Source organism: Choloepus didactylus, chromosome 1, assembly GCF_015220235.1.
Source record: "Choloepus didactylus isolate mChoDid1 chromosome 1, mChoDid1.pri, whole genome shotgun sequence".
Classification (NCBI taxonomy): domain Eukaryota; kingdom Metazoa; phylum Chordata; class Mammalia; order Pilosa; family Megalonychidae; genus Choloepus; species Choloepus didactylus.
The window spans coordinates 140,792,302-140,820,199 of NC_051307.1; the positions used below are offsets into that span (position 1 = coordinate 140,792,302).

Here is a 27,898-nt window from a genome sequence, read left to right on the forward strand (position 1 = left end):
TCCTAAAGAAACGATGAAATTAAGGTCAGGTTTGTGCTTTTTGTCTATTTCTAGTTGGGGGCTGCATTGTTTGCCACTAATTTGGTAATTAGTATATCTACCCTTTAAAATTCCTGGTGTTCCTTTGAAGGTGCCAATATACCAACCCATATAGTCATTGAAAGAAGTTGTTCCATGGAAGCTGATATTAGACCATGGCATTTGATGGGGGGTGGGGGTTAGGGGTAGGGGGCCCAGGAGCAAAGAATTGGGTTCAGAAGTCATTAGATAAGCTATGAAGTTTGGCTCTGGGCAAATAGGAATTGAGCATGTGATCTGCATAATTGGCACTGTACTATGCTACAACTGCTGATAATGCTTGCTAGTAAGGTGCTTTATCCCTGTAACTTTGGTCAGTGTGGAAGAGTAAACTCTGAACTGCTAAAATCATTTGATGCAATTTAAAAATGCTCTGAAATCCCTGTTGGTAAGCCTGTTGTAGCTTAGTAGTACTTTTTACTGTTTATGTATCTTTATGTTCCAAACAGCATTACCATAGATGATGTAGTTTATGTGATAGATGGAGGAAAAATAAAAGAGACACACTTTGACACTCAGAACAACATCAGTACAATGTCTGCTGAATGGGTTAGTAAAGCTAATGCCAAACAAAGGAAAGGTCGAGCTGGAAGGTAAGAATGGGCCCTTTTGTCTGAAGCCTTTAGAGCACACCAGAAAATGTTGTATAGCAAAGTGTGTTGCTGTCGTTTAAACATATTATTCATTAGGAGAGTCATCTTTCATAATATTCTGAACTTAAAACAGCACATTTTTGAATGGGAAAGTTATTTTAATCATAGTTTACCTGGAAAAGTTTCTTCTAAGTTTTCTCCTTTATGAATTTTCCACTTCCAATCCCTCAGTATAGTTAATTAAAATTAATTTTCTTTATTCTTATTAGTGTGCTAATTGTAATTTTTTTTAACTCCTTTCTCTTAAAACTTATATTACCTAATAATATTAACCATTAATTCTGTTTGTCAGGTCATGTCCTAAACATTTCATATGTATTGTTCAATTCTCACCACCATGCTTTAAGTTATATTGTTATTATTATTTCCATTTTAACATAAAGAAATTGATACAAAGAAGTAACTTGCCCAAAGTCTTACCCTTTTGAATCCAGGAAGTCTGGGCTCTTATCTTTGTGCTTTACAGTTCTACTGATTTTTCACTTATTTGCCAAGGAAAACACAGGGAAAGTATTTTTTTCTCATTGATGATATGGTATCTAAGAAATAGAAATCTCTCTTGAAATGGTAGGAAAAATAATTTGCATTGAACTTTGACAAATAGTTGCATTTAATGTTTTATTTTAATGCATACTTCATAAGTTTTTTGTTTGTTTTGTTTTTTAACACCCTTATTAAGAGTGGAAGAATCGTGCATCTGGAGTTTTTCTTTTGCATCTTATGAGTAGAACAAAAAAGATTTCTGTAAATCTTCAGATATGGACCAATTTATAGAAAGGAGAATTGAAAGAAAATTTGAGGGACCATTTTATTAATCCTTTGTTTACTATACTTGAAAAGTGTTGAATCACTTGTACTTGTCTTTGCGGATTATCCCGGTATAACTGACGTCCAGGTAGCTTATTAGATTGTGCACTTGGTGCTGTTGAGCCAAAATCTTGTCTTTGTCAAAGAAATGTACTCTTCTAATCAGTTATCAGGAGATACAGGATCCAGCAAGCCTGGGAATTTCCTTTGCAGACTCATCACCACTGGAGACTGGTTCAAAAAGTATTCACCGCAGTGAATGAGTTTTGGTGTACCTTTATATATGAATGATAAACAACTAGGCCTTAAGTTAGATCCATAAAACAGTTACAGAAAATGACTGAAGTATTAAATTTTAATTCTTCATCCTCACTTCCATGGTGGAGGTTATAGAATCACGGTGTTTTAATTCAGAGGGAAAATAGTCCCTTGTCGACTTCATGATGTAAATTCCTTTAACAAAGCCAAGTTAGCTTGATGATTATTTTGAAGGCCCTAACGAGCTATGAAAATACTATATGATCCTCAGTGGTGGTACTGTTAATTTAGTTACTGCTGGAGAAATATTCAGGCCATGTTTAGGTGATAGTTTTTGTAGATTTTGTGGCAGAAATAGCTTAAATTTTTAGAATTTATTTTTATTTCTGTGGGAAAATATATTTTTACCCCCCACCCCCACCCTGAAACAGCAAGAGCCCATACAAATAATTATTCTACTTGAAAATATAAAAATACCCTTACCTCTGTCCTTATCATTGCCCAAAGAATGGTATCATTCATGTCAGTAGTTCAGTAGTTTAAAAAAAAAAAAATTCCAGCATCCCTCTGAGAGCACACTAAACAACACATACTTAAAAGCTTTTAAATAATATAAGCAAGTTAACAAAATACCAGGATTTGTTGCATAATTGCTCAAAAGGTATATTTGAGGCTATAATTCCTGGTCTTAACCTAAGTAGACTGCTGTTATTGAGCATCACAATCTGGAATCTGTATGATAGAAATAGCAGACCAATCTGTAGGTTAGAGGGAATCTTCTTTCTTTCTTAAAACTGAAACATGGGTATAGGGGATTTGAGGTTATTCAGAGCAGATGGGAGGAAAGAATAAATGAGTAATAAAAATGAAATAATAATTAGGCAAATTTTTTATGATGTGGGAAATCAGAATTGGCTTCTTTCCTTGTGTACTATTTTCGCTAGAGTTCTAGAAAGACATTGATACCTCTCCCCCCCCCATTTTTTAAGAGTTCAACCTGGTCATTGCTTTCATCTGTACAATGGTCTTAGAGCAAGCCTTCTAGATGCCTATCAACTGCCAGAAATTTTGAGAACTCCTTTGGAAGAACTTTGTCTACAAATAAAGGTAAATTAGGTGGGATAATTAAGAAACTAAATAGGATCTTCTAATTTTGAACATTTTTTATAGAAGTAATGTAGTCTTTAGTTATACTATTAAAAGACTTATTAATCTTATTTAATAAATAAGAAAGCATTACCATGCATTTATTTTGGGGGGGGGGGTATTAATAAAAACCTCTGTATTTAAACATATTTCAGAATAAGGAAAAATCACACGTAAAACAGTTTTTAGTCATGTACTGCTCTGGAGCCTGCCTGGGTTTGAATCCCAACTCCTCCCCTGACAGGCTGGTTCTATTACATTGGGCAGGTGTTCTAGTTTGGTAATGCTGCCGGAATGCAAAACACCAGAAGTGGATTGGCTTTTATAAAGGAGGTTTATTTGGTTACAAAGTTACAGTCTTAAGGCCATAAAGTGTCCAAGGTAAGTCATCAAAAATCGGGTACCTTTACTGGAGGATGGTTAATGGCGCCCGGAAAACTTCTGTTATCTGAGAAGACACGTGGCTGGTGTCTGCTCCGGAGTTCTGGTTTCAAAATGGCTATCTCCCAAGACGTTCCTCTTTAGGCTTCAGCTTTTCTCCAAAATGCTGCTCCCAGTTGTTCTTGGGGCATTTGTCCTCTCTTATCTGGAAAAGTTTGCTTCCAAAGGCTGACTCCAAAATGTGTCTTTAAACTGCAGTTACTCTCTCATCTCCTATGCATTCTTCAAAGTGTTCCTCTTGGCTGTGGCTCCTTTTCAGAATGGCACTCTCAGCTGCACTGAGTTCCTTCTGTTTGTCAGCTCATTTATATGCCTACAGTTATATATGCCTGAATGGGTGGGATAACACCTCCATGCCTCCATGGAAATTATCCAACCAGAGTCATCACCCACAGTTGGGTGGGGCACATCGCCACAGAAACACTCTTGAGAATTACAGTCTAATCAACACTGATACGTCTGCCCACACAAGATTACATCAAAGATAATGGCGTTTTGGGGGACTAATACATTCAAACTGGCACAGCAGGTTACTAAATATATAAAATTAGAACAGTGCCTGGTATTCAGTAAATGTTACTTTTCTACACGTAAGGTACTGTCCCTTATTATCAGCTACTTATTTTTTTCAGCATTATTATATTTAGATATAATTAGTCTTATTGTTTTGAAAATATTTAGTATTCAATTTGTTGAGGTTTTAACCACTTTTTCATTAATAGAATTGTTGGTAGAAAGTAGTATATTGGCCATTAAACATGTTTTCAGAATCACAAATAATGACATTAATTCTTTCTGGTAAAATAACTTGCAAACCATGTGTATAGGTTTGATATTTTGACTGATGAACACAGGCAGGATTAAACTGTTACAGAAATATATGATGTATGTTTAATTATATTTGTCTCCCCGCAGATTTTAAAGCTAGGTGGAATTGCTTATTTTTTGAGTAGGTTAATGGACCCACCATCAAATGAGGCAGTATTGCTGTCTATAAAACACCTGATGGAACTGGTAAATTTAATTTAATGTTTTTTAATTCTAACTTATATTTAAATGTTAGAGCATGTAAGCCAGCTAATTATAGAATTAACTCTCATTACTGTGAGGTAGGTCATTGAATGTTCAAAGTGCCAAATTCACTCATGGCTGTTCAACTCAGTAAAGGAGATATGCTTGAGGAAGTTTTAGAATGATAGTTGGTGATGTTCTTTTAATATTGGGCCCTTTTCAGAAAATTTTTAAATTACAGGCCTGATTTAAAATTACATAAATTTTTATAAATTGTTGGTGCCTGGTTTTTGATGGGTTGTAGGAGATCATTATATGCTTCTTGTGTACTCTTTACATGAGGCATTTGTCAGTAATGTGTTACAAATGTGTTATCTTATTTTGACCTTTTCATTTTTTAATAGTATCTTTGATACTGTGCACACATAGTAGTGTTTTCTCCTACATTTCTTGTACTTAGTGATTTTCTCTCTTTGACTAAAAGTTGCTAGTTCATTATTTCTATTTCTCTCCTAATATTTACAGTAAAGCCAAGTTGTGTATTAATTTCATTTTTATTTAAATAACTTTCTCACCCTTACTTATCTCAAAACTTACGTTTTGATGAAGAAAACTAAAACTAAACAAGTATAAGGGTATTTGACTTAAGAGAGTGAGGGATGACTTACAAGCAACCTAAAAATAGCTTTAAATGTAATGCTTTAAACTGTCTGTTTTAAACCTAAATCTTTTCTTTACAGAATGCTTTGGATAAACAAGAAGAATTGACACCTCTTGGTGTCCACTTAGCACGATTACCAGTTGAACCACATATTGGAAAAATGATTCTTTTTGGAGCTCTGTTTTGTTGCTTAGACCCAGTACTCACTATTGCTGCTAGTCTCAGTTTCAAAGACCCCTTTGTCATTCCATTGGTAAGAAGGATTCAAATAATAAAAGCCTAGGCATTTTTAGATACAGAGAGTAGCTGTTCCTTAAATAGAAATATTTTTCATTAGCTTTATTTTAGAATGTCATTCTCTGTTTTATATCATCAGAACAATTTAAATTGCCTTATCTGTTATTTCTTTAAGGGAAAAGAAAAGATTGCAGATGCAAGAAGAAAGGAATTGGCCAAGGATACAAGAAGTGACCATCTGACAGTCGTGAATGCGTTTAAGGTAAAACAACAACTTGGTCTGTCTGGATTGTGGCAGTTCAAGAGAAAAGCTGATAATACAACAAAGAATATATTTAACCTATTATTGTAGGTATCAGGAATAAATTGCTAACTGAGAATGTTTAAAATCAGGTGAACATTTGGAGGAAACAAATGTAAATCCTATTATAGAACGTCTTTCTAAGAACTTGGAAAATACTTAGGTTTTTTCGCCATGGCCTGAAAATACTTTTCAATTTTACAATAGCTCATTACTCCTATCCTTTTGAAAAAGAAGTCTGTGTTGTTTTGCTAAGTGTAGAAAACAAGTTTTGAGCAGTTTATTTTAAAATTTCATATTTGATGTTATTCATGTGTATCTTATGTCTTATTACATTTATGACAGAAAAATCTTTCTATTCATTAATAAACTTACACCTGTGGTCACATTCAACCATTTAGATAAAGAGCATCATATTAGGGAGGGATTTTCCTCTCCCAAAAAATCATCAGATTTTACACAATTAAAATTAATTTGGTTTATAGAGTAATATGGATTATTGTAGCTCTAGATTCATTTTTGTACAACATATGGGAAAATTGTTTTTTTCTTCCTCTGATTAAGCATGTTTTTCTTTATTTTCCCACTTTCCCTAGCTAAGAAAGCGTATTTGTAAAGTAGAAAATATAAAATAGCTTTGAAATTTGTTCTACAACATGTGTTCTTTCTGTCACAGTATAATGCCGTTTTGTGTAAATACACAGTGTATAACTGTACAGCTCATACTTATTTCTATGAAGAAAGGTCTGAACATTCAGTGGTTGTTATTTCTTTAAGATTAGGATTATGGGGAAGTCATGTTTCTTGAGTTTGTAAATTTCAAAAATGCTTGGCTTTTTTACAAAGAAAATTAAGTGTCAGGAGACAGTGAAATTATTACTCATAAAATCTCAGAAACTAGTAAGCAGTCTTTCTTTAGGCAGTGAAATGAATCAGTTTTCATTTCTTTGCCCCATAGGGCTGGGAAGACGCTAGGCAACGAGGTTTCAGATATGAGAAGGACTATTGTTGGGAATATTTTCTGTCTTCAAATACACTGCAGGTAATAGAGAATGTTTTGTACTTACTTTCACATATGCTAGATTAGAAATATATGTATATAGTACAATAGATATATAGCAAAAAATTATGTGAGCTTTTCTTTTGAAATTGAATTATGGTAGAAAATAATAGGAGAAATTTTTCTTCAAACAACTGCAACAAAACAAGGAAATGTGTATAACCTAATATAATAAACAGAAAACTGATGGTCAAGGAAAGAAACAAGGTTTCAGGATATAGTAGGAAAGTGCGGTAAGGCTCAGTTACTATTCCTGCCCCCACTTTCTAGTAGCCATGTTAATTATTCTACCTGAGACTTTTCAGTAATATTCCTAATCTATTTAAAAATACCAAATAAGATAGGTATTTTTATCTTTTTCTTATTTAGTATAGTGAAAACTGCATGGGAGTTGTATGTGAAACAGAAAGAAATTCATAAGGAGAGCACATACATATTCAGGTTTCAGACTCTACACTGAATTGAGAAATTGAGTCTGAAGCCCAGTTAGAATACCACCACCACCACCACCACCCCACCCCCGCCCCCCAATGCACACACCTTAGCTATGTAGCATGAATCTTGGTACTTTTACAAATCAATAAAGAGGGGAACAAATTAAGAATCTAGCATATCTAATCAGAACTGTCCCAATCATGAGCAAACTGTAAAGAAGGGTGGGTCATGGCAACTCTGTAAGATACTACAGCCAAAGGAAAAAAAAATAAAATTATGTAACAGTGTTTCTCAACCAAAACAATACCTTAGAACTGCTTCATAATATGGAACAACTGAATAAGAATATGAATTCAGAAAAATGAGGATAAGAAAGTAAACCAATATACTGAATGACAAGGAAGACTGCTAAGATAATAAAACAAGTTGAAGACCAAAATAAAATAGCAAGGAACAAAACGATCACCCTTTAAAATCATATTTCCGTAAAAGAAGGGCTTGAGGTAATCACAGTTCATGAATGCAGCTGAAAAAGACAAAGATTAAAGCAGTAACTAAAAAGCTTATAAAAAGGAAAACAGGGATGATCCATCATGGGGATAATAGCTATCTTTCATAGAAAATTCAAGGGTAATTGTGTATTCAGAGATAAAATATAAGAACATTCCTGAGATGTAAAAATGAAATAAAAAGTACAAAAAGATTACTAAATCCAGGTATTATTTGAAAATCTTATAACCAGTCAAGATATTAATTTGAGTACAGAGACAACAGGCAGGCATTGAAGAAAGTACTGGCACAAGGAGAGACATATAGATAAACATACAGATCGGTGGAACAGAATTGAGAGTTCAGAAATAAACTCTCACATGTAAAGCCAATTGATCTTTTAAAATTTATTTTTTATTTACTTATTTATTTTGGCCTGTTGGTTTTTAACAAGGGTACCAAGTCCACTCAGTGGGGGAAGAAGTCTCCTCAATAAATGATACTAGGAAAACTGGATTTCTACATGCAAAAGAATGAAAGTGAATCCTTATCTCACACCGTATGTAAACGTCAATGCAAAAATGGATCAAAGACCTAAGTATAACAACTAAAACTATAAAACACCTAGAAGAAAACATAGGGAACTATCTTCAGAATCTTGTATTAGGCAATAGATTCTTAAACTTTACTCCAAAGGCACAAGTAACAAAAAAAAAAAAAAATAGATAAATTGGACCTCAACAAAATTAAAAACTTTGTGCATCTAAGGGTATTATCAAGAAAGTAAAAAGACAATCTAGCACAACTATATAATGGTACTGTAAACAATTGAATGTATGCTTTGTTTTGTATGACTGCATGGTATGTGAATATGTATCAATAAAATGAATTAAAAAAATAAAATAAAATTTTAAAAAAAGACAATCTACTAAATGGGGGGAATATTTGAAAACCATATTTCTGATAAAGGTTTAATATTCAGAACATATAAAAAAAATCCAACTCAGCAACAAAAAGACAACCCAATTTAAAAATGGACAAAGACTTGAGTAGATAGTTCTCTAAAGAAGATCCACAGATGGCCAAAAAAGCACATGAAAAGATGTTCAACATCTTTAGTCATTAGGGAAATGTAAAGCCAAACCATGAGATACTACGTCACACCACTAGAATGGCTATTATTTAAAAAGCAACAAATGTTGGCAAGGATACAGAGAAATAGGAACCCTCATGCATTGTTGGTTCCTCAGAAAGTTAAGTGTGGAATTGCCATATGACCCAGCAATCCTGCTATTAGGATATACCCGAAAGAATTGAAAGCAAGGACTTGGGCAGATACCTGTACACCAGTGTTCACAGCAGCATTATTCTCAGTAGCCAAATGGTGGAAGCATCCCAGGTGTCCTTCAGCAGATGAATGGATAAATAAAATGTGGTATATACATACAATGGAATATTGTTCAACGATAGGAGTAATGAAAGTCTGGTAACATGGTACAAAATGGATGAACATCGTGTTGAGTGAAATAAGCCAGGCCCAAAAGGACAAATACTATGTGATCTCGCTTATATGAAATAGCTAGAATATGCAAAATTCAGAGACAGAAATAAGATTACAGAGTGCCAGGGGTAGGTGGGAGTAGGGAATGGGGAGTTAATGCTTAATAGGTACAGAGTTTCTGTTTGGGGTGATGGAGAAGTTTTGGTAATAGATGATGGCGATGGTAGCACATTGTGAATGTAAATAGCACCACTGAAATGTATGCTTGAAAATAGTAAAATGGAAAATGTTAGTTTGCATATATGTTGCATTGATAATTAAAAAAATAAAAGCACTTGAGAAATACTGCACCCATTAGCTATTTTGAAAATTTCATTGACAATGAAATGCTGCCTATTAAGAGATGAATCAAAGTGATTCAGGAATGTAGAGTCCATACTAAATCAACTGGTGTTGTGCCCTGAAATTATTTAAATGTAGAACTAATACAAAGCAGTGTTGGGAATAATGGAGCAGATTAGAATGAAATGTTTATTATCCTGGAAAATATAAAAACTAATGATAATAAAAACCAGGAACTAGTTTAGAGTGTTAATTATAAGAAAAATGAGGAGGTGAAGAAAGTTTTCAGTTATCTGTAAGTACATGTGTATGTCTCTGCAATCTTGTTTACTTAATAATGATTTTTTTTTAATTTTCATCTTTATACTTGTGTGCATTTCTTGCATGCTTTAAATGAGTCATGGCATCATTTGTACCCAGTGATTTTTTTTTGTACCAAACAAAAAATAGTCTTAGACATAGAAATATGGATGGTGGCTATTTTGTGTGTGCTTTTCTATAGTTTTTCAAAATATGAGGGGAAAGCCGATTTTAAAAATTACATTAGTGAGTCTTTTCAAAATAGAGTAATCTTTAAATGTCTGTAAAAGTTCAGTAAATATTTTAGGCTTGGCCAACAATATGTCTTCCATTGCAACCACTGAACTCTGCCATTATAGTGCAAAGTCAGCCAGAGACAATAGATAGATGGGTATGTCTGTGTTCCCTAAAACTTTTATTTACAAAAACGGTTGGTGGATAGGCTAGATTTGGCCTGCAAGTTGTAGTTTACAATGCCCGCTCTAAAATACCACATTTTTATATAGCAAGGGAAACATGAAATTTGATTTCTGGGAGTATGCCTTATAGCTGTGTGAAAGGTATTCTGGTTCTGTTCACTACCATTGCTCCGCAGATGCTGCATAACATGAAAGGACAGTTTGCTGAGCATCTTCTTGGAGCTGGATTTGTAAACAACAGAAGTCCGAAAGATCCAAAGTCCAATATAAATTCAGGTAAAGCAGAAAAAACAGTGTAACTACCTTGCCATTGTTCATTATACCAGTATTTTACTTTTGTTTTCCTCTACCTTTCCACCTCCTCCCCCCATAGATAATGAGAAGATAATTAAAGCTGTCATCTGTGCTGGTTTATACCCCAAAGTTGCTAAAATCCGACCAAATTTGGGTAAAAAAAGGAAAATGTAAGCATTGAAGATTATTATCTATTACTTGTAATCATCCCCTTAAACGTTTGAAATCCTCTAATGTAACAGGACTTTCTTATATTGTAAATTTGTTATTCATATTTGGGCCACATTCTTGTTCTTTACTTTTGATCATTTATGAGAAGGCAGACTGTTTAACATAGACATCACTCTTTCACAGCAACTTCTTGGAGTCATTTCTTCCATCCTCCGTTAATCACAAAGAATGTTAGTGAAGTATAATACTAGTGTAAATTTTAGAAAAGCCAGCTATTAAAAGCCAATGTCTGGATAGAAATTGTTTAGAGTAGATTTTGTTTCACACATTTCCCCTTTCTTCTTATAAAAGTGGATAATTTTGTAGTCTAGCTCTTTGAGGAAAATTTTGGTACTTTCCCTATTTTGAGAAATAATGTGTAACTAATATATACATGTGCAAATAGCCTCAGTAGTAATTGGAGACAGCAATAAAGCATTTTTTTTTGCCTAATAAATGAACTCATACTAAAGTATATAAATGTGTTCCACTGTTTTGGAAGGCACTCTGGATTAGAATTATGTATCGGGTGCCATTAAAATAGTCACTGAGTGAATTCATAACTGAATATTTCAGTTTAAGGAATATATCCTAAGGAAACAATTCCAAATGTATTCTAAAAAGAGCTTAATTGTAAACAACATAAATGTCTAGTAGTAATGGGGAAATTATGGTTTTATACTATATTTTATGGCATTTCATTTTGATGGGCATGTAAAATAATCATTGTGTAATAGCATAGAAAATATATGATGTTAAATGAAAAAGGAGGATACCAAATTGCATATGATCATAAACATGAAAAAAAAAAGGGGGGGGGGACCTCAAAGATAGACCAAAGTGCAGACAGACATTGTTCTTGGATTGTGGTTCTCAAAATAGGGTGGAGGGGGTCTGATATTACCCCTTGAGGGACGTTTGACAATGTTTGGAGACATTTGTGGTTGTCACAACTAGAAGGGAGGATGCTAAACATCCTATATTGAACAGCAGGGCTCCCTACAACAGAGAATTATCCAGGTCAACATGTCAATAGTGTTGAGGTTGAGAAACCCTATTTGAGAGTATAGGATAATGTGAGTAACAGGTAAATTTTAATCATTTGTGAGCAGATTATCTGTATGTTACTTGATCCAAGCTTTTTTTTTTTTTTTTTTTTGACATCAGTACTTTGCCAAATTCTCCTTTATGTCTAACTATGTGTAGCTTAACATGGAGGCTCTTTCATATTCAAACATTAAATGTTTCAATTTCCCACTGGCATCTTGGGAGTGTTATTATGAAAAGTAGTTATTTTTGGATTGGCGCTTTTAGTCTATTCCAAGGGGTTAGCATACTGTGGCCTGCAGGCCCAAAGCTTATTTTTATAAATAAAGTTTTACTGGAACACAGTCATATTCATTTTTTTACATATTGTCTGTGTCTGCTTTGCTGCTGCACCAGCAGAGTTGAGTAGTTGTGATGGAGATCATATGGCCCACAAAGCCTAAAATATTTACTTTCTGACCCTTTACAGAAAAAGTTTGCCAGCTCCAGCTCTAGTGGTACATGGTTGCAGTATGGCATTGGTTAAATTGACTATGGGATGAGGAAAAATAGTTTCATTTTTATGCTGAATAATGCATCATGACCATGATTTCATGATTTTGATAGAGGTAATGTGAATTCCTACAGCCTCAAAAAAGATACACTTAAAAAATAATAGGAAGGATTAATGGATTACCAGCTTTTATGCTGTTAACTAATATAGAAATTAAAATTAACAACTTAAAAATAAACCATCAGACATCTCCCTGTTGACTAATTTTTATTGAAGACTACTACAAATGGGGTAAAATTTTTGTGAATATCAAAGAAAATACCTCCGGGATTTGAGAGACTGAACTAGAGCTGTGTCAAAATACATTTATTCCAAATATTCCTGTTTTAAAATTAGAGGATTTAGGGACTATGAGAACTTTTAAAACATTATTAAAAATAGGTTCTTTTGAATTATTTTTAACAAAAATCGCTTTTTAAGGGATTCATCTGGGTGCATACCCTATGAAATTTAAAAATTGATCATTTCAGAAATTATTCTGTAAATTGAAGTTTATTTATCAATCTGATTGTCATAGTAAAATGTATAAACTATTCCCTTGGTCAGAATCACTTAATTATTTCAGATTTTTATTTTGTTAATTTTCTCTTAGTGACATAGTATATCTTACCACAATTTTATGGAATAGTCTGTTACCTTTCTAACATGTTGAGTAATTATAGCTACAAGAAGATTAGTTTTATGGTTTTACGTTTAGCTGCAGTTTCTTTCCTCGTGTGAATTTGTAAATTTATATTCCAAAAAATAAACTAGACTCAACTCTGGGATTTTTTTTTTTTTTTTTTAAGGTTCTAGGGTTTCTTTGGTTGGTTTTTAGTAATCCTTCATCAGTTTTTGTAGTAGTAAAAAGAATCTCCCAGAAGACTTTTTTTTTAACAAAATGCATTTGAACTTTTTTAAAGGGTAAAAGTTTACACAAAAACTGATGGATTGGTTGCCATTCATCCTAAATCTGTTAATGTTGAACAAACAAACTTTCACTACAACTGGCTTATCTATCACCTGAAGATGAGAACAAGTAGTGTAAGTGAACATTTAAAATACTCACAGGTCTAAATATCAAGTCTTGTTACATTTTTATAATTGTATAGTTTTTAGATTTATAAACAAAATTTGTACTTTCTTTTCTTCTGTGTCATGAGTTACAATTTTTTTCTTTAACCAAATTACCTGTACTTTAAATTGTGAATGTCTGTCTTGACAAAACTTCAATTTAATTAATTAGGGCAGTTTTTTAATTGGCAGAATTTTCTTTCAGAGTCTGCTCTCAAAATTCAGGGGTTTCATGGTATATTGGAATTGACACTATATAAAGAATTTCATTCACATATCAGTATACCTTATAAATGGTAAGAATATTAAATGTGATTTTATTTATACTCATGTTGAGAAAAATAATTTCAGCTACATTATTGTTTTGGTTTTGCCACTAAGAAAATATTTAAAGAGTAGTGCTATAGTTTGAACTGAAACAAATATAAAACTTCATGTCTTGGTGAATTAATGAAGTGGCTCTTTTAAAATGGCATTTCTTCAAGATCAGTTTTTTTAAATTACACTAGCAGAATAATACCTGTTTTACAAGGAATATACTAATAGATCAATGCAAGCAATATTGTTGAATTAATGTAGTAGTAATTTTTCCAGGCTCCTAAATGTATTAATTCACTTTAATTCTCATTGCAGATATACTTATATGATTGCACAGAGATTTCCCCATACTGTCTCTTATTCTTTGGAGGTGATATTTCTATCCAGAAGGATAATGATCAGGAAACTATTGCCGTAGATGAATGGATTATCTTTCAGTCTCCAGCAAGAATTGCCCACCTTGTTAAGGTGACTAAGTTTACATGGTTGTCTTTCAATCTACACACAAGCCAGCATGTGGTCTTGTAGTCTTGTTGTTAAATATTTTATGAATTTCCTTGCTCAGTTTCGGCAGTGTTGAAAAATTGATGTCTAGATTTTTCTGAATTGTTTTTTGAGTTGGTAAAAGACCACCCATTTTGAATGGCTCAATTTGATTGGAGTTGGGCTTTTTAAACTTAACCACATTTGTGGGTTATCCACACTTCTGGTTATTCTTTAGTTGGTTGCACACTAAATATTTCAGTTTTGTATCTTGCGAAATTCCTTGTACTGGATACGTGTTATTACACTGTTTGGTACTACATCTGCTTTTCTTGAACATGTGTTATTTTTCCAACCTTAGGAATTAAGAAAGGAACTAGATATACTTCTGCAAGAGAAGATCGAAAGTCCTCATCCTGTAGACTGGAACGACACTAAATCCAAAGACTGTGCAGTGCTGTCGGCCATCATAGACTTGATCAAAACGCAGGAAAAGGCAACTCCCAGGAACTTCCCACCACGAATCCAGGATGGATATTACAGCTGATAACTATTCTGTGACAGTCTGAAAAGGCAATTTGACAGCCATTTGTCATAGTTTAATTTTTGACTAGATGCTAAATCCCGGGATATGACTAATTTTTGTGTGTAAGATAGAAACTTTCAGTAGGTAGTAAAGACAATGTGCATGACTTAACTGTAGCTATTATCAATATACTATGAATGTTCTGTGGTCATACGTTCTATAATGGTCATGCCCACACTTTGGTGGCACTCATACATATTGAGAGCTGTACAACTTCAGAAATCCCTTTGTTCTGTTAAGAAAAATAAACCTTTCTGTCCATAATGACTGATTATAGAATCAGTAAATATTGAGTAGTTAGTCAAAAAGCAATGTTAGGTAAAAATCTTAACATAGCCACACTTTTTTAAATGAAACTTCTATCAGAAGTAAATTAATTTGTTGTAATAAAACCCAGTATTTAATAAAATGTACAGTGTGTAAATCTCAACTAACTTCTTGGTTTGGTTTCTGCATGTCCACTTACACCTTGATTTATTTGATTTTTTTCCCCCTTTTGTAATATATATTTTCACATTACCCTGTATAGCATAATGTAGCCATTTGACTACCTAGGTCAAATCAGCCCTGTCAGTGACTTGTCTTGAGAATTATTTAGCCTCTTTGTGCTTGGTTTTCTTTATCTGTAGTCTGTGAGGATTAAATGTGTTAATACATGAAAAACACATAGAATCGTGCCTGGCACAGGAGTGTACTCACTGAACCTTAGCTATTATTTGTCCCTGAAATGTGTTTTTTTAATGTAACAGTCCATCATATTATACTTCTTTACATGTTCTGAATGCAGTTACACCCTCTCAGTCAGTGGAAGCTAGCATGAAAACTTCTACTGTATGTTTTCAGTCCTGTCGGGTTGTTAGCTGCTTTCCACAGACATTCTGATCCTCCTGTCTTGCTTGCTTGTTCAGGTGTTTCCTCTCTGCACAGCCTTCTGCCCAGGGTAGTGGATTTCCTTCCCCAAGGGTGAATTGGTCTTATTTGTAGTTGATAAGGCATGTCCTGTGCAATGGCACCTGAGGAGAAATCTACAAGGGGGCTTCTGAGAAAGATTTTCTTCACTGGTAGTCCTAGAGGAGGAAACTGCTGTCCTTGTCTGGATGTTATCTTGTCCAAATCTGACACTTAGAACTGCTAAAGCTGCCTTATGATCACAGGGGGAGATAGAGTCATATTCATCTTCTGAGGTTGGCTTAGTGGATAGATGGTAATCACCAAAGTTCTTGAGAAAGCTCATGAGTTGCTAAATTAGCTTACTTTGGAACTTATTTTGATATAATAAATCTTTCATTGTTTAAGCCACTTTTAGTAGGGTATTTTGTTTAGCTTGGCAGAAAGCATCTTAACTGAAACATGTATTAGCCATTGAGTGTTGTTTGCTCTGCCATGGTCTTTTTCTACCATTTATTTTGTGACCTAACAGTTTTGACCTGTCTGACAAAAGGACCAAGAATTTGGATGTATTTTGTGTTCTAGTTCAGTCTTCTTGGCTAGTTTCCCAAAAGTGATCTCTCACTAAATTCTTGTATTGAGTGATTTGTTTTGTCCATAAACCCAAGGTAATCATCAGGTGCTATTTGCTCTGTAAGAGTATTTGTGTGTGTGTGTGTGTGTGTGTGTGTGTGTGTGTGTGTGTGTGTGTGTGTGTTGTTTGTGTTTGCTTTTACTGTCAGCTTAAATTCACAGTCTGTATGTCAAAATGGTCTTAAAAGACATAATGAATCTGTAAAAAAAAAAAATTGGTTTGCAAATCAATATTCAATCTGTATCTAAATGAAGGAAGTATTCCTGAAGATTTATTTAATTGATGAGGTATTCAGAGAGATTAAAGCAGTTACAGTCACCCCCAATTTTTGTCTTTCTAGTCAGGGTGAAAATTTTAATTGTAGATGCTGTTTATGTTTGTTTACAAGATAGGGCTTTACTGAGTGGAAGATATATTCCAGGTTTAAGGACTATTTGTTTTGTAGTAGTTTTAAATAATGAAATTCTAAATTAAGAAGGGATATCTATTTGCCTTACCATTCTGAGAGATACAGAGGATAATGCTTGAAAAAATATTTAAGAAACTTCTGGAAAAAATGAAAAAAATGCTGAATTGTCTTAAAATCATGTTTGAAAAGTGACTCCATGTGAAGCTTTCCTAATTTATTAACTTGGGCAAAAATTCCAGGCACAAATTTGTACCAATTATTACAAATAATTTTCTATTCCTACTGCATTTTTAAATAAAGCCCACCCTAAATTTTAGAAATTATAGAAAACCTTTAGAAGGAATTTCTTCTAGTACCCCTATCCACAGAGTAAACAGTGGTAAATTTTCTTCCATTGTTTTAAGCTCTGAATTTGTATGTTTTTATTTTGAAGTAATTGTGATCATGTGGTGTAATCATACATTTATAATAATACTGTTTTAAAATGACATTTTTATTCTCGTATTAATACATTACCTTCTTATTGTAGATTACTGCATTTGGAAATTCAGCATACCAAGAAAATCATGTTACCACTCAAATTTTGGTGTATTTCCTTAGTCTTTTTTTTTTTTTTAAGCTTTAAGATTATTATTTTACTTATAAAATTAACCAATTTAAGTGTATAATTCAGTGAGTTTTATCAAATGTATAAAGTTGAGTAATCCTCACTACCACAATCTGGATATAGACCATTCCCATCACCCCAGATTTCCCTAATTCCCCTTTGCAGTCAATCCCCTGCCCCCACTTCCAGCCCCTGGCAACCAGTTGATGTCCTCCTTGTCACTGTAGTTTTGCCTTTTCTAGTTTAAAGTAAATGGAATCATGTAGTCTTTTGTGTATGACTTCTCTCAACATAATGCTTTTGAGAGATTCGTGTTGCATGTGTCAATTGTTAGTGCCTTTTTATTGTTTATAGTAGTATAGCATTGTATAGATACATACCACAATTTGTTCGTTCACCAGTTGATGGACATTTGAGTTATTTTCTGTTTTTTGGGGTTTTTTTTGTTTGTTTGTTTTGTTTTTGTTTTTTGGCTATTATGAATAAAGCTGCTATAAACCTTTGTCTATAAGTTTTTGTGTGGATATGTTTTAATTTTTCTTTGGTAAATAATTAAGGTTAAGGTTGTTGTGTCATATGTTAAGTGTATGTTTAAGAAACTGTCAAACTGTTTTCCAAAGTACTGTACCATTTTACATTCTTACCAGCAATATATGAGGGTTCCATTTGTATTCTACATCCTCACCAATACTAGGTATTTTTTAGTTTAGTTTTTTATTTTGTCTTATTTAATTTTAGCCTTTAATGAATGTTTAGTCCTCTTTCACTGTGGCTTTAATTTGTATTTCTCTAATGACTAATGATCATCTTTTCATGGGCTTATTTGCTATCTTCATTAGTTGTCTTATACATTTATATGTTTTAATTTTCAAACCTGTTTAAGGATATATCTGACTAGGAAAAGAGGGGTGATTATCCTTTATGAATTTTAGAGAGGCAGAAAGTCCTTAAGTTCCTTGACATTGAAAATGACCAGGTATGTCACTATTTGGTAATTCTTCTAGTCCAGTGTAAAAAGTTAAGCTATTGTTATTAAGTGCCAGAAGAGAATAGTACCAGTTTTAGATGGTAGTTATGGCAAGAAGTTCCATTTGCACCTTGAGGTTAAGAAGAAGGCATGAGATAAAACACTACTTCATGTTGGGAGACATGGAAGCAAAAGCAAAACAGCTAATGTGAAAGCACTGCAGAATCAGCCTTTAACCTGGAAGTTAGAATCCAACCAACCCTGAGTTGGGGAACTTTCTAGTTCTTAATTTTGATTTATAGCTTGAAGCACTGGTATGAATATTAATTTACTTTAAGAAGGAGACAATGACATTTCTGAGTCCTTGCAAAGTACATTACCATCACACATAGAAGACAACTTGGTTGGGAATAAAATTCATTGTAGCAAAGCTTTCATTTAATTTAATGAAATCAAGTGATTCCTAGAGGTGGGCCAAGATTGCAGTGTAGAGAGGTGTGGAATTTAGTTTTGGTTCTCTAGCGCAACTAGTAAATAGCAGGAACAGCTAAATAGTCTAGAACAACTGTTGGGGGACATCCATGACTGGACACATCATACACTAGCCTGGAATGTGTGGAATGGCTGAGATAGTATCATAGAACTATAAGTAAAACTCCCCAAACTGAAGCTGGCGCCCCTCTCCCACAAGCACGGCAGGCTGAGTTGGAAAACTTCACTGTGGGAAAAGGAAGCAGGCTACCTTGAGCAAGGGAAAGTAACAACCAAGTTTCAATTGTGGTTTTAATTAACAAATTTTGACTACTGAATACAAGCTGCAAATACAGATAAACCCAGGGCAAGCAGGAAAGGAACCTGAGGTTCTTCCTGACATGGGGAGGAAAGTGCTGATGTAAAAAAAAAACAAAAACAAAAACAAAAACAAAAACAGGCTTTTAGAGACAGCTGAGCTCAGAATGCAGGAAAATGGCTGTGTACCAAGAAAAGGGGCACGGAGAACCAGGTACCAACAGTCAACTGGGAACTGGGGGACTGGGTACTGGCTCTGAAAATGGGCTTTCTCTCTTTTTCCTTTTTTTTTCTCTCATTCTAAGTGCTCAGAGAAAAGCTCAGGCATTTTCAGTTGTCAGCACTGACCCAGGCAAAGGTGGAGTTAAGAGAGTCAGACAAAGGAGGAATTCAAGTGTAGAATGTACGTGTCATGGGTGTCACAGAAGGACAAGAGAAAAGAACAGGCAGAAACAATAACAGAAGAAATAATCACTGAAAATCTGTTATGAGAGGCATAAAATTACAGATCCAAGAAGTGCAGCATACCCTAAACAAAATAGATCTGAATAGACCTATGCTAAGACAATAATCAGATTATCAAATGTCAAAGACAGAATTTTGGAAGCAGCAAGAGAAAACTGATCCATCACATACAAGGGACGCTTGATAAGACTGTATGTGGATTTCTCAGTAGAAACCATGGAGGCGAGAAGGCTATGATATGATATATTTAAGATACTGAAAGAAAAACTGCCAACCAAGAATTCTATATTTGACAAAAGTCTCTTTCAAAAAATGAGAGAGAGTTTAAAATATTCTCAGACACTGAGAGTTTGTGAACAAGATACCTGCTCTACAGGAAACACTAAAGGGAGCACTACAGATAGGAAAAGGCAGGAGAGAGAAGTTTGGAGCACAATTTTGTGTGATAGTAGCACAATAATGTAAGTACACTGAACAAAGATGACTGTGAATATGGTTGAAAGAGGAAGGTTAGGGGCATGTAGGACATCAGAAGGAAAGTTAGAAGATAAAGACTGGGACTGTATAACTTAGTGAAACCTAGAGTGGTCAATGATTGTGATTAAATGTACAAATAGGTTTGTACATGAGGGAGAACAAATGAATGTCAACTTTGCAAGGTGTTAAAAATGGGGTGGTATTGGGGAAAAAATAAAATCAATGCAAACTAGTCTATAGTTAACAGTAACATTGTAATATGCTTCCATTAATTGTAACAAAGGCAATACACCAAAGGTAAATGTTTATAAGAGGATATAGGGAAGGGAATGGAATTTTTGGCATTGGTGTTATGGGCTGACATTTAAATTGTGTTTTACTCTAATTTTCTTTTTTCTTTTGTTGCATTAAGTTGTCATTTTTTTCTTTCTTTTCTTTTTTTTTTTTTTTTTACTTTTTTAACCTCTTCCTCTTTCTTTGTGGAAGAAATGGAAATGTCCTTATATAGATAGTGGTGATGAATGTATAACTTTGTGATTATACAGTGAACCATTGATTGTTTACTTAGGATGGAATGTATGGTGTGTGAGTAAAACCATCTAAAAAATAAACAGAGGGATACAAGTGCTAAAGAAAATGTGGAGAAAGGGATGTACCTGATCGTTGTTGGGTAAGGAAAATGGTGCAGCCCATCAGAAGGGCAGTGTGGTGGTTCCACAGGAAGCTAAGCATGGGTTTGCCATATGGTCTTGCAACTCGGTTAATGGGTATATAGTTGGAATAACTGAAAAGAGGGACACAAATGGTAAATGTTTATAAGAGAATATAGGGAAGGGAATGGAATTTTTGGCATTGGTGTTATGGGCTGACATTTAAACTGTATTTTACTCTTATTTTTTCTTTTGTTGCATTAAGTTGCACAGTGGGGTTTATGGTGTCAGTATTCACGATTTGCAGTGGATGGAGGTGGCCTAAGGGTACGTCAACTGATAAGCGGAATGGTGAACTGTGGTGTATACATACAATGGAATATTGAGCTGCGACAAAAAGGAGTGAAGTTGTGAGGTGAATGGACATTGAGGACAGTATGTTGAGTGAAATAAACCAGAAATGAAAAAAACATTATAATGCATCACTAATATGGACTAACTATAATATGCAAACTCTGAGAATTGAGTCTGAGAGCATGCATTATCAGAGGAAGGCTTATTATAAAGGTTCCTAGATTGTAAGCACTTACAGTAGTTACATCTATTCCTGAGTTGTAACAGTTATTTCTAAATTTTAAGATGCTGAGCTCTTTTTGTATAACCTGGTCGGTCCCTGGAACTTCGGGTGTCTGTGTGACGCCTAAGACTCAGAGCCAGAATCCGGCAGCTATGAATATCAATCAGCATTACCCCATACAGCAAATGTTAAGGAGTCTGAAAAAAGAGATCAGACTGAATTCAATTAGAGATATGAACGAAATGGACTTGGTTAGGACTGAGGTAAATTAGACTGAAGGGTAAAGGATGATAGTGACCGTGTTTTTAAAACTTCAACTTCTATGTGGGACCAAAGGAAGAGATGTTTATTAGGTGCAAAATCTGTATTTTTTTTGTAACACACTATATAATTTAATTTGTATGGTCAGTTTATTCAAACAACATACTTACATGGAATGTTAAATAGGGAGTGAAATCTGGTTGTTTTTTACAGGTTAGTGTGAAGCCCCAAAACATCCCAGAGTAATTCGGGCAGAGAATAAAAATGTATTTGCAAAGCCCTCTTGAAGGACTGGGGGAAAATGTGGAGATATTAAATTTTCCCACCTGGGGAATTAATGATATTCTCACAAGCATTTGGGGGCTAACAATTTAGAAGGTCAAGCCCTTGATCTTGGGGCTTGCCCTTACGTTGTGTTAACTGCAAAGGAGAGGCTAAGCCTACTTATAATTGTGCCTGAGTTACCCCAGAGAGCCTCTTTTGTTGCTCTCTGAGCCAATTTTGCAGGTAAACTCACTGCCCTCCTCCCTACGTGGGACTTGACTCCCAGGAGTGTAAATCTTCCTGGCAATGTGGGACATGACTTGCAGGGATGAGCTTGGCCCTGGCATCGTGGGATTGAGAAAGCCTTCTAGGACCAAAAGGGGGAAGACAAATGAAACCAAATAAGGTTTCCATGGCTGAGAGATTTCAAATAGAGTCGAGAGGTCATTCTGGAGCTCATTCTTATGCATTATATAGAGATCCCTTTTTAGTTTTCAGTGTGTTGGAATAGCTAGAAGGAAATACCTGAAACTGTTGAACTGCAACCCAGTAGCCTTTATTCCTGAAAACAATTGTATAACTATATAGCTTAGACGGTGTGATCATGTGATTGTGAAAACTTTGTGGCTCCCGCTCCCTTTATAGTGTGTGGACAGATGAATAGAAGAATGAGGACAAAAAGTAAATGACTAATAGGGTGGGATGGGGGGTATGGGATGAGAGAGAGAGAGAGAGAGAGAGAGAGAGAGAGAGAGAGAGAGAGAGAGAGAGAGAGAGAGAGAGAGAGAGAGAGAGAGAGAGGTATTTTAAGCTATAATTTTTGTAATAGACTTGTTCACCTCTTTGTTTTTCCTTTCAACAACTTTATTGAGGTATAATTTACACACCATAAAAATGATCAATTTTAAGTTTACAAATCAATGAATTGTAGTCGATTAGCTGAGTTGTGCAGCTGTCACAATTACATAGTTTTTGAACATTTTCATCACCTCAAGATCCCTCATGCCCAAGTACAGTTCTCATTCCCAGTCACAGGCAACCACTGACCAACTTTCTGTCTCGATAGATAATACCTTTTCTGGACATATATAAATGGAATAAAAAAAATATGTGGTCCTTTAATTAATGACTTCTTCTCACTTGGCATGTTTTCAAGTTTCACCCATGTTGTACCATGTATTGGTATTTCATCCCCCCCCTCCTTTTATTGTGGTAACATAGTAACATATATTCCAATGCTTAATCTTGGCCATAGACTTCCCATTTCCTTTTAACAGCTGTTTTTCTTATTGAATTAATTTGGTTGTTTTCAATTGTTGCCGGAAGCCCTTTCCCCCCCCTTATTTCAGAGCAAAGATGTTTAAGTAGAATAGACCTATCTTGTATTTTAAGACCTAAAATTTCAAGTGTGGCTTTGATATCTTTGAGCCTCACAGGGCCTCAAAAGCCTATTGATGAGTTCCCCTACTCTCACCAGATATGTCTCCACCCAGCAGGAGTCTCCACATCTGGCTAGTTCTTCTGTCAGCCAGACCAGCTGCACGCCACCTAGTCCTCAACCTAACAGGTTTTAACCCCTGCCAGCCTACAGAATTATTCAAATAAACCAATCTCATCATCTCAGGGGAACCAGTAGATAACCCACTCTCTTATTACTACCGAGCCTGCCTCTCACCTCTTCTTGTTCACTATTCCCATGTGCAACCCCCCATGTGGCCCTGCATGGTGTACAGTGTCCTACTGTGGGCTGTGAGTATACGTGACTCATAAAGTGCTATCAGTCTCATCCGTCCTGTGTGTTCAGACATCTCATTTTATTTAGGGTAGGGGATTTCCCTAATGGGTAAATAAGAAGTGATCAGAACATACCTCTAATGTTTTTGTGGGGTCTGGGGTAAGAATACAAATAGAGGTCAACAAACTAGATGTCTAAAAATTTAGAAATGTTAAAGCAATTTAACAAATAAAATGTTCTATCCTATCTTGATATATATGCATTCTTGACGGCAAAATTTTTTTAAATGTGTAAACGTTTTCCTATAACTGAAGGTCAGCAAAGTACTAAAGATGACTTCCTGCCCTGGTTTGCTGAGAATTTTATCAGAAAGGGATCTTTGACTTTTTTTCCAAATACATTTTTCTGCATTGATTGATGTAACCATGTGATTTTTCTTCTTTGCCCTGTTAGTGTGGTGGAGCTCACTGATTTTCAAACACTGAACCAGCCTTGCATTCCTGGAAAAAACCCCACTTAGACAAAGTTTATAATTCTTTTTATATATTGCTGTATACAACTTGCTAATATTTTGTTGAAGGATTTTGCATCTCAGTTCATGGAAGAGATGAGTCTATAATTTTCTTTTTGTACTGTCTTTGTCTAGTTTTGGTAATACTGGTCTCATGAAATGAGTTGGGAAGTACTGCCTTCTCTTGTAGTTTCTGGAAGAGATTTTGTAGAATTGGTGTTAATTCTTTAAATATTTGATAGAATTCTCTAGTGAAACCATTTGGGTCTGGACACTTCTTTTGTGTAAGTTTTTGTTTTTTTAAATTATGAATTCAGTTTATTTAGTAGTTACAGAAATATTCAGTTTTGGTATGTTGTGGTTTTTAAAGAACTTTGGTCCAGTTCATCTAAGTTGTTGAAATTATATATGTAGAGTTGTTTGTAATATCCACTTACATTTTAAAGTCTGTGAAATCCATAATGATATATCCCGTTTCATTTCTGATATTGGTAATTAGTCTCTCTTTTTAGTCAGTCTTGCTCAAAGGTTTGTCAATTTTATTCATCTTTTCAAAGAACCAGCTTTCTATTTCACCATTGTTGAGTTTTTTTTTTTAATTTCAATTTCTGTTTCTATCATTATTTCCTTTCTCTGCCTCTTAGATGTATTTTGTCCTCTTCCTAGTTTCTTGAGGTGAAAGCTTAGATTTCTTCTTTTCTAATATAAGCATTTAGTGCTATAAATTTCTCCTCTATGCCTGACTTTAGCTGCATCCCATATGTTTTGATTTGTTATAGTTTCATTTCATTCAGTTCAATGTAATATTTATTTTCCTTTTTGATCCATGGATTGTTTAGGAATGTGATGTTAAATTTCCAAGTGTTTACAGATTTTCCTATTGCCTTTCTGTTACTGATTTAATTTGATTTCATTGTAGTCAGAGAACATATTTTGCATGATTTCAATTATTTAGGTTATTCATGTGTTTCCAGGAAATTATCTATTTCCTCTAAATTGTCCAGTTTGATGGCATACATTTGTTCATAATATCCTGTTATGATTTTTTAAATATCTTTGGGATCCACTGTAATGTCCCCCCTCTCATTTATTATTTTGTTTATTTGAGTCTTCTCGCTTTTTGACTTTTTCAGTCTAGCTAAGGGCTTGTCAATCTGGTTGATCTTCTCAAAGAAAAAACTTTTGGTTTTATTTATTCTATTGTTTTTGTTCTCTTAGTCATTTCTTTCTGCTTTAATCCTTGTTGTTTCTTTTCTTCTATTTGCTTTAGGATTAGTTTGCTGATCATTTTCTGCCTTCTTCAGTTGTTCCATTTGTTCTCTGATTTTAGCTCTTTCTTCCTTTTTAATGTATACATTCAGAGCTATAAATTTCCTCCTCAGTACCACCTTCAATGTATCCCATAAGTTTTGATATGTTGGGTTCTCATTTTCATTTGTCTCTAGACATTTAGCAATTTCTTCTTTGATCCAGTGATTGTTTAGGAGTGTGTTTAACTTCCAGATATTTCTGAATGTTCTAGATCTTTGACAGTTATTGACTTCTAGTTGCATTCCATTGTGGTCAGAGAATGTGCTTTGAATATATTCAATCTTTTTAAACTTATTGAGGCTTCTTTTAGGCCCCAGCATATGATCTATCCTGGAGAAAGTTTCATGAGCACTAGAGAAGACTGTATATCCTGGTAATTTGGAATGTAATGCTCTATATATGTCTGTTAAGTCTAATTCATTGACCACATTGTTTAGGTTCTCAGTTTCCTTATTGGTCCTCTGTCTGCTTGATCTATCTAAAGAAGAGCATAGTATATTGAAGTCTCCCATGATTATGGTGGAAACATCTATTGCTTCCTTCAGTTTTTTTTTTTTTCTGAGATTGTTCACATACCATACAATTATCCAAAGATCCAAAGTGTACAATCAATTTCCCATGGTACCATCATACAGCTGTGCATCCATCACCAAAATTAATTTTTTTTCAATTTTTAGAACATTTTCATTACTCCAGAAAAGAAATAAAGACAAAAAAAGAAAACTCAAATCCTCCCATACCCTTAAACCCCCCTCCCCCCATTATTGATTCATAGTTTTGGTATAGTACATTTGTTACTGTTGATGAAAGAATAGTAAAATATGGCTAACTGTAGTATATAGTTTGCACTAGGTATATTTTTTTCCTATATGCCCCTCTATTATTAACTTCTAGTTACAGTGTCATACATTTGCTCTAGTTCATGAGAGAGATTTCCAATATTTGTACAATTAATCATGGACATTATATACCACAAGATTCAGTTTTATACATTCCCATCTTTTAACCTCCAACTTTTCTTCTGGTAACTATGTGACTCCAAGCTTACCCTTTCCACCACCTTCAAACAACATTCAGCATTATTAGTTTTTCTCCCAACGTGCTACCATCACCTCTGCCTGTTTCCAAACATTTAAGTTCACCCTAGTTGAACATTCTGCTCATAAGTAACTACTCCCCATTCTTTAGCCTCATTCTATATCCTGGTAACTTATATTTCATGTCTATGACTTTACATATTATAATTAGTTCATATCAGTGAGATCCTGCAATATTTTTCCTTATGTGTCTGTCTTATTTCACATACATAGTGCCCTCAACATTTCTTCATCGACCCATTTTTTTTAAGATGGTTTTGTTCACACACCATACATTCTGTCCTAAGTAAACAATCATTGGTTCCTTGTGTAGTCACATATTTATGTATTCACCACCATCACCACTATCTATATAAGGATATCTCCATTTCTTCCACAAAGGGGGAAGAGTCAAAGAAGCTAGAGAGACAAAAAGAAAAAAGAGAAAAGAAAAATGACTGCAAGAACCAACAAAAGGAAAGATAGGAAAAGATAGGATTAAACTAAAGAATAAAGAGTTAGACAACACCACCAATGCCAGGAGTCCCATACCCTTCCCCTATGAACCCCCTACCCCCCATATGCATTTAGCTTTGGTGTATTGCCTTTGTTATATTAAAGGAAGCATAATACAATGTTTCTGTTAATTATAGTCTCTAGTTTGCATTGATTGTATTTCCCCCTCAATCCTACCTTATTTTTAACACCTTGTAATGTTGACATTCATTTTTTCTCCCTCGTGTAAAAACATATTTGTACCTTTTATTACAATCGCTGAGTACCCTAGGTTTCCCTGAGTTACACAGCCCCAGTCTTTATCTTTTTTCTTTCCTTCTGGTGTCCCACATGGTCCTAACCTTCCTCTTTCAACCATACTAACAGTCACCTTTGTTCAGTGTATTTACATTGCTGTGCTACCATCACCCAAAATTTTATTCCAAACCTCTCACTCCTTTCTTTTCCTTTCTGTCTGCAGTGCTTCCTTTAGTCTTTCCTGTAGAGCAGATATCTTGTTCACAAACTCTGTCATTGTTTGTCAGAGAACATTTTAAGCTCTCCCTCATATTTGAAGGACGGATTTGCTGGATATAGGATTATTGGTTGGTGGTTTTTCTCTTTTGGTGTCTTAAATATATCACCCCACTTCCTTCTTGCCTCCATGGTTTCTAGTGATAAAACCACACATAGTCTCATCAAGCTTCCTTTGTATGTGATGGATCACTTTTCTCTTGCTGCTTTCAAGTTTCTCTCTTTGTCTTTGACATCTGATAATCTGATTATTAAGTGACTTGGCATAGGCCTATTCAGATCTATTCTGTTTGGGGTATGCTGCACTTCTTGGATCCGCAATTTTATGTCTTTCATAAGAGATGGGAAATTTTCATTATTTCCTCTATTATTGCTTCTGCCCCTTTTCCCTTCTCTTCTCCTTCTGGGACACCAATGACATGTACATTCCTGCATTTTGTTTTGTCCTTCAATTCCTGGAGACATTGCTTATATTTTTCCATTCTTTTCTCTATCTGTTCTTTTGTGTGTAGGCTTTCAGGTGTCTTGTTCTCCTTTTCCTGAGTGTTTTCTTCTGCCTCTTGAG

General features: G+C 34.5%; 1 protein-coding gene across 3 annotated transcripts in view; it reads left to right on the plus strand.

Annotated features, from left to right (window-relative positions):
* DHX36 (DEAH-box helicase 36) overlaps positions 1 to 15,113 on the plus strand; it is a 38,949-nt gene extending 23,836 nt beyond the window's left edge. The window contains exons 15-25 of one of the 3 annotated variants that reach the window (XM_037842157.1): positions 528 to 671; positions 2,786 to 2,903; positions 4,299 to 4,397; positions 5,135 to 5,308; positions 5,468 to 5,554; positions 6,552 to 6,635; positions 10,316 to 10,415; positions 10,513 to 10,603; positions 13,146 to 13,266; positions 13,930 to 14,082; positions 14,459 to 15,113. In XM_037842157.1, the coding sequence (XP_037698085.1) occupies positions 528 to 671; positions 2,786 to 2,903; positions 4,299 to 4,397; positions 5,135 to 5,308; positions 5,468 to 5,554; positions 6,552 to 6,635; positions 10,316 to 10,415; positions 10,513 to 10,603; positions 13,146 to 13,266; positions 13,930 to 14,082; positions 14,459 to 14,644 (1,357 nt within the window). In that variant the 3' untranslated portion in view covers positions 14,645 to 15,113. Of the gene's footprint in view, positions 1 to 527; positions 672 to 2,785; positions 2,904 to 4,298; positions 4,398 to 5,134; positions 5,309 to 5,467; positions 5,555 to 6,551; positions 6,636 to 8,031; positions 8,391 to 10,315; positions 10,416 to 10,512; positions 10,604 to 12,159; positions 13,022 to 13,145; positions 13,267 to 13,929; positions 14,083 to 14,458 lie in introns of those variants that run through there. The other 2 variants (XM_037842167.1, XM_037842174.1) reach the window with 2 other exon arrangements.
* Positions 15,114 to 27,898: the final 12,785 nt, after the last annotated feature.